The sequence below is a fragment of the Chrysochloris asiatica genome, unplaced genomic scaffold (genome assembly GCF_000296735.1).
Source record: "Chrysochloris asiatica unplaced genomic scaffold, ChrAsi1.0 scaffold00010, whole genome shotgun sequence".
NCBI lineage: Eukaryota > Metazoa > Chordata > Mammalia > Afrosoricida > Chrysochloridae > Chrysochloris > Chrysochloris asiatica.
This window is the reverse complement of record NW_006408528.1, coordinates 33,486,878-33,501,741: the sequence shown is the minus strand read 5'-3', so window position 1 is coordinate 33,501,741 and position 14,864 is coordinate 33,486,878. Positions and strand designations below refer to the sequence as shown.

General features: G+C 35.6%; 1 protein-coding gene across 6 annotated transcripts in view; it reads left to right on the top strand.

Annotated features, from left to right (window-relative positions):
* Positions 1 to 14,864, top strand: part of PHTF2 (putative homeodomain transcription factor 2) — a 196,694-nt gene that overhangs the window by 153,663 nt on the left and 28,167 nt on the right. For 4 of the 6 annotated variants that reach the window (XM_006834354.1, XM_006834353.1, XM_006834352.1 and 1 more), the window contains 3 exons: positions 4,390 to 4,570; positions 6,251 to 6,406; positions 11,111 to 11,329. In XM_006834354.1, coding sequence (XP_006834417.1) covers positions 4,390 to 4,570; positions 6,251 to 6,406; positions 11,111 to 11,329 — 556 coding nt within the window. Of the gene's footprint in view, positions 1 to 4,389; positions 4,577 to 6,250; positions 6,407 to 11,110; positions 11,330 to 14,864 lie in introns of all 6 variants that reach the window. The other 2 variants (XM_006834357.1, XM_006834356.1) reach the window with 1 other exon arrangement.

Here is a 14,864-nt window from a genome sequence, read left to right as displayed (position 1 = left end):
ATGAGGCATTCTGCTCCCGTAAAGATTTACAGCCTTGGAAACCCTGTACAGGGTCGCTATGGGTCGGAACCGACTCGACGGCACTTAACAACAACAGCCAACCAGTGAGTTCGCAAAAACCAATGAACCCGGGACGTCAGGTGGTCACTTCCTTTGGCCCTCAGGGTCCATGGCTCGCTATCCTGAGGAGGTCCTCAGAATTGGATTTTCGTCCACGTCACAGGGCCACTGATCAACCCAGGGTCTGCGTATGCTGACGCCAGGATGGCATAATAGAATGGTCCTGATTCTACTTGAATCTGCCCTGCCCTGCCCTGGAATCACCCATTTTTCCAATTGAAAAGGTGTATAGAAACCAAGATCTAGGCACTAAAGTGTTACTACCCCAGTCTTTCCTGGTAGGCAGAACTTTGATGTTTGTGTGTCCCTTAACATTTATTTCTATATCTATTTAGATATGGAGTCCTGGTGTAGCACTGTAGGATAAGCACTGGACTGCAAAGTCAGTGTGAACCAAAATGTGGATAGTTCAAACCCACCAGCTTCTCCTCGGGAACCCTGTACAGAGATACTATAGTCAGAATGAACTTGACAACACTTAACAATAACAACAAATCTAGATATATTATAAATCATTGATTGGATGGATAGTTTGGACTCAGATACATTATCACAGAAGTGATCCTGTCTTTCCCCTTTCTGTATTCATATCTTCCTTCTCTGTCAGTAAAAAATACATTCGGTTCTTACTTTCCTGAATATTCTTATTTATTTGATTAATCCCTTATATGTAGCCCATTTCTTGGTCCCACTGGCAGGCATCCTGTTGTAAATTTTTATCATATTGGCTGCCATTATTGACAGACGCTGAGCTGCCCCTCCCATTTCATTCCCATGATACTCCACAAATGCTTTTATTACCAGCCTCTGCCTAGCTACCTCTGCTTATATTTTTAAGATTTTTCATAAATTCTGAGGGTGGTACTTACATTCTGTATTTTCTTTCACTATTCAGCTTGGTTTGCAGTTTGCTTTTGGTGCATTGGAAGCATCAGACATGTACTATAGCTTAGTCACTTGGTGTTCTTGTCTACTGATAGTATTATGTGTACTTTGAAGGGAAGGTGGGGAAAGAAACAGAAGATTGGAACAAGCAGAAGTAAGGAAGGGAGAAAGGGAAAGGTATCATATGGAATGAGTACTGTTAGAACTCTTTTTTTCTTGACTTATCATAGTCTCTATCCTACCCTGTTAAAGAAAGAATGCATTTCCCTTAGAAAGCTGCTTAAGACAATGGTTTTCACTGGTTCAAAGCCCATTTCAGTAGGTCCCTGTTTTTTTTACCTTCCAGGGTTTTTGATCACTTTGTATGTTTTTCCAGTTTTCCTGGCATGATTTCTACTGTGGCTCTGTAAGGTCAGCACTAGACTGAAAACCACTAGGTCAGCAGTATAAACCCACCAGTTGCTCCTCAGAAATCCCACACAGGGTTGCTATGAGTTGGAACTGACTCAACAGTACTTAACAATAACAATTTCTAGTAAGAGTCCTGGTGTGACACTGTGGGATAAGCACTGGACTGCTAGGTCGGCAGTTCAGATTCACCAGCCACTCCTTGGAAACCCTATACAAGGTCACTGTGAGTCAGAACAAATTCGGTGGTACTTAACAACATTTCTACTTATTCCATACATTATCAATTTACTTCATACACTGAAAATGTCAGAAACTCAAAGATTGAGGATTGTTCTGCAGAGGTTATTTATAAAGGTGAATGAAAAGGGCACAATAAATTAGTCCTGTGTTTGGTATAGGATAAGCACTGGAGTGCTAACCGCAAGATTGACAGTTCACATCCACCAGCTGTTCCTCTCAAACCCTATACAGGGTCACTATGAGTCAGAACCAACTTGAATGCATGTAACAATAGCAACATTTCATCTTTGACTACTGACTTCTAGGCCTATGATTCAAGCTGCCAATTTTTCTGTCTCAGAATGCTCCCTGGACACTGCGGGTTCAACATTTCCATCTTTTTTCAGGAATTAATTCCTCTCTTGTTTTCCTGTTAGACTAATGGTTCTACCAACTCGTCATTCACCTCACTCATCTCTCTCTCTGTCACATCTGATTGATTATATCCTTTTCATTCATCTTCATAAATACCTCTTCAGGCCAATCCTCTGTCTTTTACTTTCTGACATTTTCAGTGTTTAAAAAAAAGTAAGTTAACTTCCTTTCATTTTTTTCTACACCTACATATTACACAGTGTTTAGAGGAAGAGTGTAAGGAACAATTGATAACTGATGTTTCTGTCACTTTCTTTTTTAGGCAGAGATAATCACAAGTTTCATTGCATTTTTTATTTTCTATTTTTGCCCACTCTCTACTATAATTCACATTTCCCCCTTTTCCATCCAATCTTGATCTTTATTCTATGACTTGTTGCACTCTTGGTGTCTCCATTCCTCTGAGTATTATATAGAAAGTAAAAGGTCACAAGATTAGACTCTGGAGTGGAGTCTTGGATTTCCATGGAGATGTGTTCTGAATGAATTTTGAAAAGCATCAGAGTCTTGTAGCACATATGGGTAGTATGGACTGTCTCTTTCATTTAGGACAGTTACAGGAGAAGGTCAGAATGGAGAGACTTGTTTTTACAAGATGGAAACTTTCTATAGATTGATGAGTATGTGAGGAAGAGATTCTAACAGGCAGTTTCCCAAAGAATTGGCAGTTGGAAGTAATGTGGAACATATAATTGCATAGTCAGGTCTCTATTTCAGCTTTATCTCTGTCTGTGTGAGCTTAAAAATACAGATCTCTTTGTGCTTTAGATCCGTATTTCCAAAAAGAACGTTTAGAAAAACAGATGTGTTCTAAAGTCGTGTCTACTCCTAAAAGACAGTTTGCAGTTGAACTGATTAACTATAGTGTTAAAGATGTTTTTCTGTGCATTTTTTAAAATCCGTGTTTAGAATAGATATTCATAGACTGACTTTTACATATTCTATTCTTTTTTGACTTACATGAAAGCAGTATGCACCCGCTCCTCACTTATCAACATGGTTAAATTCCAAAAAGTAGGCTGCTGTATGAAAATCACTATTATGTGGAAATGGAGGGATGATCACATCAGATCACAAAATGGAGGATGAGTGTATCATTCATTACATAGCTGCCAGAGTTCATCACTGCATGACTTGCAGGCTAGCTAAATTAACACATAACCTTAACCATCATGGCCAGCATTGCTCTCAACTCACACTTCGGTCTTTGTTATTGCCTGGTGTACATTGATGATGCCCAAAATATGGATAATATTCTTCATGCTGGTCATAAATGCAAAATATCTGATAGTGAGAGAATTGTTAAGTGAGGAGTAGGTGTACTAGTTTTATTTGTCCTTTCTTACAAAACTGATATTCTGGGGAGAGTTCAAAGGGAATTATTTACATATAATTAAATACAGTTGCTTTTCAGTAATGTTTTATGACAGACTTATGCTGCATTGAGCACAGTTAATTTTGTTGAGACTTAATGTTATATTTCTACTAATCATTTCTTTCGAATACTCATTCTTTCACCCACTGTACTCTCTGATGAGTAGTCCTCAAACATTTGCTGATAATCAAGATAAGTTTGTTTTTTATTTTCCTTGCTATAATTTGTATAGTGAGAAAAATCTAATTTATATAAATGAATATTCTCAACCCAAGCCTTTTAAGTATTTAACAAGCTGCATAATTACTAATACTTTTTTTCAGATAGTATTAGAGTGTGTGAAAGAAGTTATTTCTTTATTTTCTTTCTGTGCTTCATTTTTATTTCTTCCATTCTTGAGAATCTTATGTCAAATTTTCTTTTTTCATATTACAAAAATTCCTATTTCTATATTGTATATTACAATGAATTTGTCATGTATATTTATGTATTCATATGTACTAGTGGCAAAATATTTGGGTACACTAGAGTATTAAAACTAAGCTTAACTCCTAATTGCTATTTAACCTGATAATTACTAAGGCAGTTTTTAAAAATGAAATTTCAAATTATATTATTAACCATAATAAAGTGAGCAAAATTTTGATTCTAGAATTTGCTCAAAGACGAGGAGATTTTGATTAAGAATCCCTTGCTAAGTTACGGCATGCCTCTTAGAATTGCTATTGTTAAGACTTCAAAACCTATAAAATAAGCTAATTAGGACATTAATATACATATTTATTTACCTAATATTTTACTTCTAAATTATTTGTTGTAAAAACAAGAATATCTATTAACATTCTGAGAAATAACTACCCGATTGATCATAATTTCTATCAGTAGTAACTCATCCAAAATAAGCTAAGTGTGTATGACATGCTTCTGTATATTTTCCTTTTTAGATCAAAAAAAGCAAAGAATTCGATTGATAAATCCACTGAGACTGACAATGGCTATGTATCCCTTGATGGGAAAAAGACTGTTAAAAGCAGTGAAGCTGGAATACAAAACCATGAATCTCTGTGTGAAACCATTCGATCAGAAGAGACAGCTTGGAACACAGAAACACTGAGGAACAGCAAAGTTAGTGTGGTTTATAACAGTTGTTTTTTTATTTTACATGAGCTAACATGAAGTGACTTGTAGGTGTTGCCCTTACATTGTATATTTTTTCCTGAATTTATTCTGCCAAATCACATTGATGAAGCAGAAAATAGGTAAGGTTTTATGATTAAACTTGATGGTCAATATAACCTGGCTCCTGAATTACTTGAATTTCTCCCCAACCCCCTAAAAAATATTAAAGTGTTATATAATTTGTGGTTAGTATTTGTTAATCCTTACCTTTTCTTTCCCCATTTCCACTTACGGGTAAAAGTTTCCACTCAATGAGCCATCTAAAATATTTCAGAAGCTTAGTAGGAAGTTGATTTTCCATTTGTATTCTTATTAGAAAATATTACTGTTTTTTTCCTACATCCTTGGTGTCAGCATATCTGTTTTGTCCTGTTTTTTAGTCTGAAAACAATTCTTATTAAAGATACGTTTGATAAGAATGATAGTATTTTGTTTGCTTTTTCAAACAGTTTTCAACAGAACAGTTAAACAGGCCATGGGTTTATTGTAATAAAACCTAATGTTTTCTGTCTCTTTTGTTTTGCTGAATTTTCCTAATAGCACCATTTTTTTTTCAATATGGTCAAATTAAAAGATATTGCTTTTGTTAGGAACATGAGGATCAACACTTTGTGTTAAGGAAAATAAATCAGAAATTTTCCAATCTTGTGTAAAGTATTTGTAACTATTGGATGGTACATACATTTTCATACTGCTAGCTGTGGAAGGAAGAGAATGAAACTGCAGTGAAATATTTCTATTGTCCCTTACTCTGTCCCATACTCTCTGATAATCTGAGCCTTCATGGTCACCTCTCAGTATATGTCTTTTGATAAGCTTGTGAACATACAATGTTCAGATACATTTTCAGGTATGCATTACATACTGAAAGATGTACGGGAGAAACATGATGCTAATAATAAAACTTATACTCTAGAGGCTCTCAAATGACAAGCTCTGGATGTCTCTTATAAAAATAGACATGTACAAAATACCTGCCTGGTAGGTGTACCATATACTCCTGTCATTTACCTCTCCCTGCCTTTTAAGTCAGAGTCCTGCTGCGACACTACAGGGTAAACACTGAAATGCTAACACAAGGTCGGCGGTTCAAACCTACCAGCTGCTTCTTAGAAATGCTATACAGGGTTGCAATGAATCGGAACAGACTTGACAGCACTTAACAACAACAACAACAGCCCATTAAGTCATTATTAAATCAGTGGTTGATCTTATAATTTATGGCATCTTTTAATTAAGAAAATATTATAATTAGTTCATCGCAATAGAAAGAATAGAAAGTCACACCATTGGCCAGCTTCTAGTGTTCTCTCAGGTTCTTTTACATGATCTCTATTTTGCTTTTATCCTATTTAATGTTTCTTAATTTTGTAAGCTATTTAAAATCCTCTCATGAAAAGAAATGTTACAGGACAATATCTGACAAAAAGGTTGGTGCGTAACTTTATCCCATTTTTCAGAAAATCAGCTAATACTAATAAATTACTCTGAGGCCTTTGAAGATATTTTAAAATAGTGTTTGCAGTATATGTTTTTGTGTATATGCATAATTTAAAATTTTGCTGTTTTAAAACTACCGTTCTGTCAGAAAATACATATAGTCCTCTTTCTATACTCCCAACTTAGGATGTCCAAAGGACAGTAACAAATGTCTCTGATGAAGTCTCCAGCGAGGAAGGTCCTGAAACAGGATACCCATTACGCCGTCATGTGGACAGGGCTTCTGAAAGCATTCTTCGGAATAGAAAGTCACACCATTATAAGAAACATTACCCTAATGAGGTATATACTTTGACCTTACATATATACATGCCTTTTATGTTACAAACTTGCAACATCTTCCAATAATTGATTTTTTTAAATAACAAAGATGTCCCATTAAGAAGATTAAAAATTTTTAAATAATAAAAATTTCCCAAATATTAAAAAGTATTAATATTTATTGTTGTATGATTAAGTTTTATAGAGTAGCAGTTTGGGATTCATGTACTGCACAAGCAATGATAGGCACACATTTGCACTCCTTTTTTTTTTCAATTTTTTAAAATTTTGAGCTGAGTGATAGTTTACATGGGAGAACATTGGCTTTACACCATTCGTTTATTGCATTGATTACAGTCTCCTCCGTGCATCATCATTCAACAGTATTTGCTTCCATTCCCTCTGATTTTCTTTTTTTTTTGTGGGGTGGGGTGGGGAGATGTACACAAAAACACTCAGGAATATATAATAATTGCAAGCCTCCTGGCCACCAGCGCTCAGTCTTTCTCTTTCCATGAGTCCACAGTCCTCAGCTGCTCCCTCTCTCCATGTCCCCATCTCTGCCTCCATCTCTGGTGCTTCTCTGGATAGGGTCCTGCATTCTGCTTGCACATTTGCACTTCTTTTGTGCCTTGTCTCTGAAAACTCAATCATTCAGTTTGCTGTTTACTTTTAAAGAAGACCAGCTTGAAGAGACAAGCTGTGAACCTTTGTTAGTCTTTTCCCATGCTTTGAAGGGCTTTATAACTTTGAGAATAGTAAACATTCTCAGCGACTTTCTTCACACTACTGTCACCAGTGAAGTTCAGTATTCTTCCCCTTTTTTAATTCTGTTTTTCTTTATTGATTTTATTTGGTAAACTCTTTTCCAACTCTGTCTCATATCTCAAAACTATTTAAATAGAAAAATTCATTCAACGATATTTTCAGTTTTTATTTTAAGGATAAAACATTTCATTTTCTGGCTTCATGGCCAATGAATTATTCTTTATGTAACTTTTTGATAAACATCTACTCCTTTTGGACTGCATTATTATTGTTTTTACTTGATTTAGAAGTCATCTTCTGAAAAATCAACTATTATGCTGTGCTGGAATATGACTATATGCCTTCTGGCAATTAAGAGTCAAAGAGTTCTTTGTATGTACTCTTCTCTGTGATGGTATGTGTAGTTAATCTTTATGGTGACTGTGGTTGTTTCTTCTTTCAGTGACTGCTATTAGACAGACACAAACACACTAGTGTGTCTGCTCATTGTTTTATCACCCACATCATCTGATAAACTATATCCTGTTCATAATTAAGCCAGATAACCAAAGTTGTGAACTTCAGCTTCTTACTCTATGTACAGTTAAAAATTAGTTGCTGCTAGAAGGGAGCCAGACATTGTTTCACTTGTCTCCCGTAGATAAATTATTTGACTTTGGTGGTAGTTTTTTCACTCTGACCTTTGCTCTTTGGAATTATTGAGAGTCTTGAATGGCAGAGCACGACTTGTAAAATTCTAAGTAAATATATTGCTTAAAATCTTCTAGCTTTCAAGCTGAGTAAGGCTGGTAAGTAGATAATAGGACTTGGTTGGTTTAAGTGTTTTTCAATGACCTAAAAGACTACGTAAAAATAAAATCTGATCTTCAGATTCTTCATCTGTTAACTTGAAGATGTTTAAAAGCTGTGTTCCATTCCTAAAACAGTTGACACTCTTAAATAAACTTCAAAATGGAATTAAAAACAAATAACAAAAACACACAAAAAATAACACCCTGTTTTGAATAAGTTAAATTAAGACAGAAGATGACTAGTGTTCTTTTGCATCTTTATAGTACAAATGATTATACTCTTCAGATTATTGGTGATATATTGTATTTAGGATGGAGGCACTACAGAATTGTTTGGGAAAGCACTTTGGGCCTGGGGTGTGGCTCTTGACGTTCATTCATTGTATACAAGCTTTTTTTTATCTAGTGAAGTGACATTTGATGGGAAGCATAATAATAAAACCATGGTTTTGGAGTCACATTATTTAAGTGACTTTAGGGAAATTACTAAACTTAACCTGAGTTTCAGTTTCTGCATCTCTAAATGAAAAGATCAGCCTCATTGGATTGTTATTGAATAAGGCTGTGCAGATAGCCTGACACAAAACGTTTATGCTATAAATACTCCCTTAAATAATCTGTTCAGTTTTAGCTGTCTGCTTAAAAATTTGAAATGACAGAGCAAACCAAATAAAATGTAATAAATAAGAACACTTTTCATTAATTCTAAAATTTCATGTTTTTAAATGTTACTCATCAAATTTGTAGTGAAATTCAAGGTGGCCATTAAATCTTGCAGGTAAAATTCTCTTTAACTTGTGGGCAGTTATAGGCAATAATTTTTATATTTTACATTTATAAGGTAACCATCTTATTAATCAGTATTTGCCAAAACACACTTACAATTACAGATATTTCCTTAGTTCTAAAATCACCCAATCATTTCAGTTAAACAGTCACCAGACCTTTAATTATATTACTTATTTCTGATAATCAAGTCTGCATTAGAAACTGTTGATAGCTAAGTTTGCTTTCAAAAATTTTAATGGGCAATTGCTGACTATTTGGTGGTTTCTGTGCCTTGCTATCTAATGAAAACTTTTATGGTGAAAACTACTTATGCTTCAGATATTCTGATTGACTTAGCAAGTATGAAATATGTTTGGAGTACTTTTTATAAAACAAAGCAGACTGATGTACTCTTTCTTTCCCCTTTCTGTATTTTTTTTCTCTCTTTTTATATCAGTAATTTTTCTTCTCAGATCTTAAAATAAATGTTTTACTATACTTTTCTCCCAAACAAACAATTCTACTTCCATTAGCACTCTGTCCTGGTGTGCTGCTGTAGGATAAGCACTAGACTACAAGATTGGTTTGAATTGCAAGGTCAGCAGTTCAATCTCACCAGCCACTTCTTGGAAACCCAATACAGTATCGCTGTGAGTTGGAACCGACTGGATGACACTTAACAATAACAACAAGCACTCTGTCAACAAAGCAAATATATATTCATAGTGCTCTGTTCTAATACCAGCAGCACAGTCATCAGTGATGTGTCTCATTCATTCAAAATATTTTACTATCTGTGGTGAAGATGGCAATAAGTGTTTGGTTTTTTCCTTTGTGGGCTTAATGTTTAGTGTGTTATTTAGGATCTATTTGAGAATATGAAATATACAAATATTTAAATATCACAGACAATATTACAAATGCTGAAAAATAGTACATAATGCACTGCCACGTCAGTAAAAATACTAATGACTCAGCTCAGGGACAAAGTAATCATTAGAGGTAAAAAACTTCAAATGGACATTTCTTGAGCCAGATTTGTGTTGAAAGCTAGAGTAGCATATTTTATTCTCAACACCTCTTTTAGATGCATAGTTGTAGTCTACTGGTGATTGATGAAATTGATCTCAGAAGTAAGGTAAGCCAACTAGTAAGGGTATTTTCCTGCCATTGTTGAGTAGGCTTTAATCGAGAACAGGGTTAATGATTTAAGGTAGGAGCATAATCAAAGGCTAGGATAGCAAAGAAAGGCATCTATCTGTAGGAGCTGAGCCCAATTTCATTGGAAGAGAAAGCTGTGCAGAGACGTGAAAGATCAGGTCATCTGGGAAGATGAGCTTGCTGAGTTAGAGTGGGAAGCTACAGGAGGATTTTGGTTAGACTGTAAAGGAACAGCTGCACATTTGGAAGGTTAATCTGGAAAGAGAGGGAAGATCTTTTAGGTAGGAGCCAATTACAAAGCTCTTGTGGCACTGTAGGATAAGCACTAGACTGTTTACTGCAAAGTCAGTGGTTCAGAACTACCAGCTGCCCCTCAGAAATCCTATACAAGATCACTATCAGTTGGAAACAACTCAATGTCACTTAAACTACAACAGCTGCAGTCAAGGTGTGGATGATAAAGTCTAATCTGGTGATGGCTTGGTGAAAAGAAAGTTATGAATATAAGGCATTTTATAGGTAGAATTCACAAATCTTAGTGATAGAGGACAGCTAAAAATAAATCCAAAAGTTTGAGTTAACTTGACGGTAAGGATGATTATTACCATTTTCATTTAGCATAATTTTTTTGGAGCTGTTTATAAAATCAAAATTTCAAAATATAGGAATTTTGCTATAAAATATCTGTTTGGTACATTAAATACGCCTAGGAACAAATTAATTAGAAATAATTTAACTTTTATGCCTTTTAGTTTTTTACTTTTCAAAGTTCCATACATTGTCTCTGAAACATAAAATGGCAATTGTCTGCCAGATTTTGATTATTTGTTAATTTTATGTTAATTTGCTGAACTTCTATTTGAGAAACAAAAGCTGAAATTGTTGCTAAAAAGAAATAACTCCAATAAACATGTTAATTAAAGTCGGTTCACATTCACTTTGCCGCCCATGTGAATTCAGGCTGCCAGAATTCTGAACTTCATGTAAAGTTTATGATAAAACAAGCATAACCTTTGTCTGACACTTTAGCTGAGCTGTTAAATAAGTTTAATATGAGGACATTTTGTTTCTTGTTAAACCCTAAAATGTATTTTAAAACTGTTTTGCCATTTCACTGTCCTTTGATGGTGTATTTGTTGTTTTAACAAATAGTAACAATGTATAGTTCTGTAAAGAATCCTTTGAGTTGGCAAGGGTACATAAATTGTATTAATGTCAAAGAATATCTTGATTTCAGGATGCCCCTAAATCGGGTACTAGTTGCAGCTCTCGCTGTTCAAGTTCGAGACAGGATTCTGAGAGCACAAGGCCAGAATCTGAAACAGAAGATGTATTATGGGAAGACTTGTTACATTGTGCAGAATGCCGTTCATCTTGTACCAGTGAGACAGATGTGGAAAATCCTCAGATTAATCCCTGTGTGAAAAAGGAATATAGAGATGACCCTTTTCATCAGGTTGGTTTACAGTGTTGGATTGTATGGGACTCTCAGCCAAGCTCCTTTGGATATATGTAAAATTTTCATAGAGGTGAAGAAAAAAAGCTTACATTCAATTAAAGTAACACTTCTATAATATCTTATGTGAACTGTGATTTGACTTCAGTAGAACATAGAAGCTCAGTATTTATATTACAGTTATGTCTTTTTCCTTGCAAACATGTTGCTGAGAAGTTGTAAATTAAATTGTATTTAGATGTATTAATCCCTTTCTTACTCAACACATTTCATGGTCAGATTCATCTACATCTGCAACTTGGATGACCACCTGTAGGATTGTGAATTGCAAACTACAGCTCATGAATATTACATTTACGTCGTAGCGCACCCATCAGTAGGCACATGTGGATGGTTGGTATCATATTGGATAGCATAGATCTGTGGGATATCTTTATCTGAATGCCCCAGTAGTACCTCAAAATTAACCAAACTCTTCATCTTCTCTCCTAAATTTTTTGTGTGTTACATTCAAAATCTTAGTGAATGGCATGTGTGTGCACCCACTCACAAATCTAGAAACCTGGTGGTCAGTTTAGAGTTCTCACTCTTCTTCCATTCTTGTCTCGCTTATCCACCTCCCATCAAATCCTGTCAATAAAACAAACAAGTAAACAGATAACTACTAGAGATGGAAACTTTATCTGATAAATGGGAGCTATTAGAGAACTTCTAAAAACCTGTCATCATTAGTGGTAAAATTTTAGAAGCATTTCTTTTATCAGAGAAGTAAGACAAAGAAGTCTATAATCACTGCTTTTCTTATCAGAATCCTAATAGTGTGTTTGTCCGACTAACTATGTATAGTTAAGTTTAGACTAATCTAAAGTTCACATTATTGGCTTCAGTTATAGAAGTGTCCTGGAAAAGAAGTTTTGCTTCAGGGTTTGAGGAGTAAGAACAAAGAATTAGATAGTAGACTCTCATACCTTACTTTTGTGTAAGAAGCATGGTCATGACAGTTTGGAGAATGTGAAGTAGTAGGTAGATGGAGAAGTAGCACTGGTAGTGTTTTAGACCTCAGAGGGAAAACCAGTAAGGCTGAACCAAGAACACAGAAAGATGAAAGTCATTGATTGAAGAGATGAGGTTTCTTAGCATTCTGGAGGGGAAGCATACATAGTCTTAGTCAGGGAAAGGAACACATCCTCCACTGAGAAGGGTGAGGATGAGTTCATGCAACAGGCAAGAAAATGAAACTGACTGTCTGGTGATCTCTGGTCTCAGAAGTGTAAGAGGACAAGGGCTCTGTTGACACCAAGAAGGGAAATGATGGGATAGAGAGCTTATAGGGAATTAGCAAAGACTTGAAGTTATCATTTGTGAGGATTGGAGTTAGGGAAGAGAGAGTATGTGTGATACATATAAGCCAATGAACACTTTCACTACAGCATTGTTGAGGGGCCGGCCAGAAGCTGAAATGATGAATTTGTAGTTGCTCATTCCATACAGTTATGTAATATTACCTGGAATATAGCTATAATAATCATACTACTATTGTTGTTGAGTGCCATCAAGTTCTGACTCGCAGCGATACTGTTTAAGGTTTCCAAGGAGTAGCTGGTGGGTTCGAACTACCTACATTGTGGTTAGCAGTTCAGTGCTGATCCTAAAGCACCACACCAGGACTCCATCATACTAATAGCTAACATTTAGTAAGCATTTGATGTATATCAGTAACTGTACAAAGTAATCTTGATGTATGTTGTTGTTGTTATGTGCCATGGAGTCAGTTCCGACTCATAATGACCCCATACAGGGTTTCTGAGGCTGTAAATCTTTATGGGAACAGAAAGCCTCATCTTTCTCCTGTGGAACAGCTGGTAGTTTCAAACTGCTGACCTTAAGGTTCGCATCCCGATTCGTAACCACTACGCTACCATTCTCATATAATCCCAAACAACCACTTATGGAAATGTAATTAAAAAAATTTTTTTTTCCATTTTGTTGATGACAAAATTGAGGCTCAGAGAATTTGAGTAATGTGCCCAAAGTTACACAGAGTTAGATACCTAGTAAATGGTGCAACTGAAATATGGTCTACCACTTGTCTGTCAGTTTGTCACACTATGGTGGCTTGTGTGTTGATCTGATGCTGGAGACCATGCCACCATATTTTGAGTACAAGCAGGATCACCCATGCCAGACAGGTTTCAGCAGAGCTTCGAGAATAAGACAGGCTAGGAAGAAGGATAGGTGGACTACTTCTAAATGTTTGGCCTCTGAAAACTTTATGAATAGCCGCAGAACATTGTCGGATATAGTGCTGAAAGATGAAAACATTATGAATAACACCAGAATATTGTCAGATACAGTGCTGGAAGATGAATTCATCAGGTTGTAGCATTCATAATGCAACTGGGGAAGAGCTGCCTCCTCAAAATAGATTTGACCATGATGATGCTTTAGCTTTCAGGACCTTCATTTGCTGATGGAGCACCACTCAAAATTAATAGTCAGAACATGGAATGTATGAAGTATGAATCTAAGAAAATTGGAAGTTGTCATTAGTGAACTGAAATGGACTGGTATTGGCCTTTATGAACAAGACAATTATGTGGTTTACTGTGCTGGGAATGAAAAATTGAAAAAGAGTGGTGTCGCATTCATTGTTAAAAAGAACATTTCAGGATCTGACGTGAAGTACAGTGCTGTGTGTGGTAGGATAATATCCATACAACTATAAGGATGACCAATTAATGTCACTATTATCCAAATGTACACAACACCCACTAAAATCAGTGATGATGAAATTGAAGAATTCTACTAACTTCTTCAGTCTGGAATTGGTCAAACTGGTGATTGGAATGTAAAGAGTGGAAACAAAGAGGAAGGATAAGTCACTGGAAAATATGGCTTTGGTGATAGAATTGATGCTGGAAATCCCATGATAAAATTTTACAAGACCAACGTAAAAGGTGACTATACACATAGACCTCACCAGATGGAATAAACAGGAATCAAATTGACTACATCTGTGGGAAGCATCAATGGAACGGCTCCATATTATCAGCCAAAACAAGGCCAGGGATAGACTGGAACAGACCATCAATTGCTTATATACAAGTTCAGGCTGAAGCTAAAGAAAATTAAAGCTAATCCAAGAGAGCCAAAATATGACCTTGAACATATCCCACCTGAATTTAGAAACCATCTCAAGAACAGATTTGATGATTTATGTACTAATGAGCAAAAGGCAGAAGAGCTATAGGATGACATCAAAGAACATCATAGAGGAAGAAAATAAAGGTTACTAAAAGGACAGAAAAAAGAAATGAAAGACCAAGATGGATGTCAGAAAAGACTAAAACTTGCTCTCCAGTAAACACATGTTAAAACAAATGACGAAGTCAAAGAGCTGAATAGAAAATTTCAGGGGCCACTGTAAAAGACAAAAGTATTATAATGTTCAAAGACCTGGAATTAGAAAACCAAAGAACATGTCCAGCATCTCTCAGGCTGAAAGAACTGAAGAAGAAATTCAAGCCTTCACTTG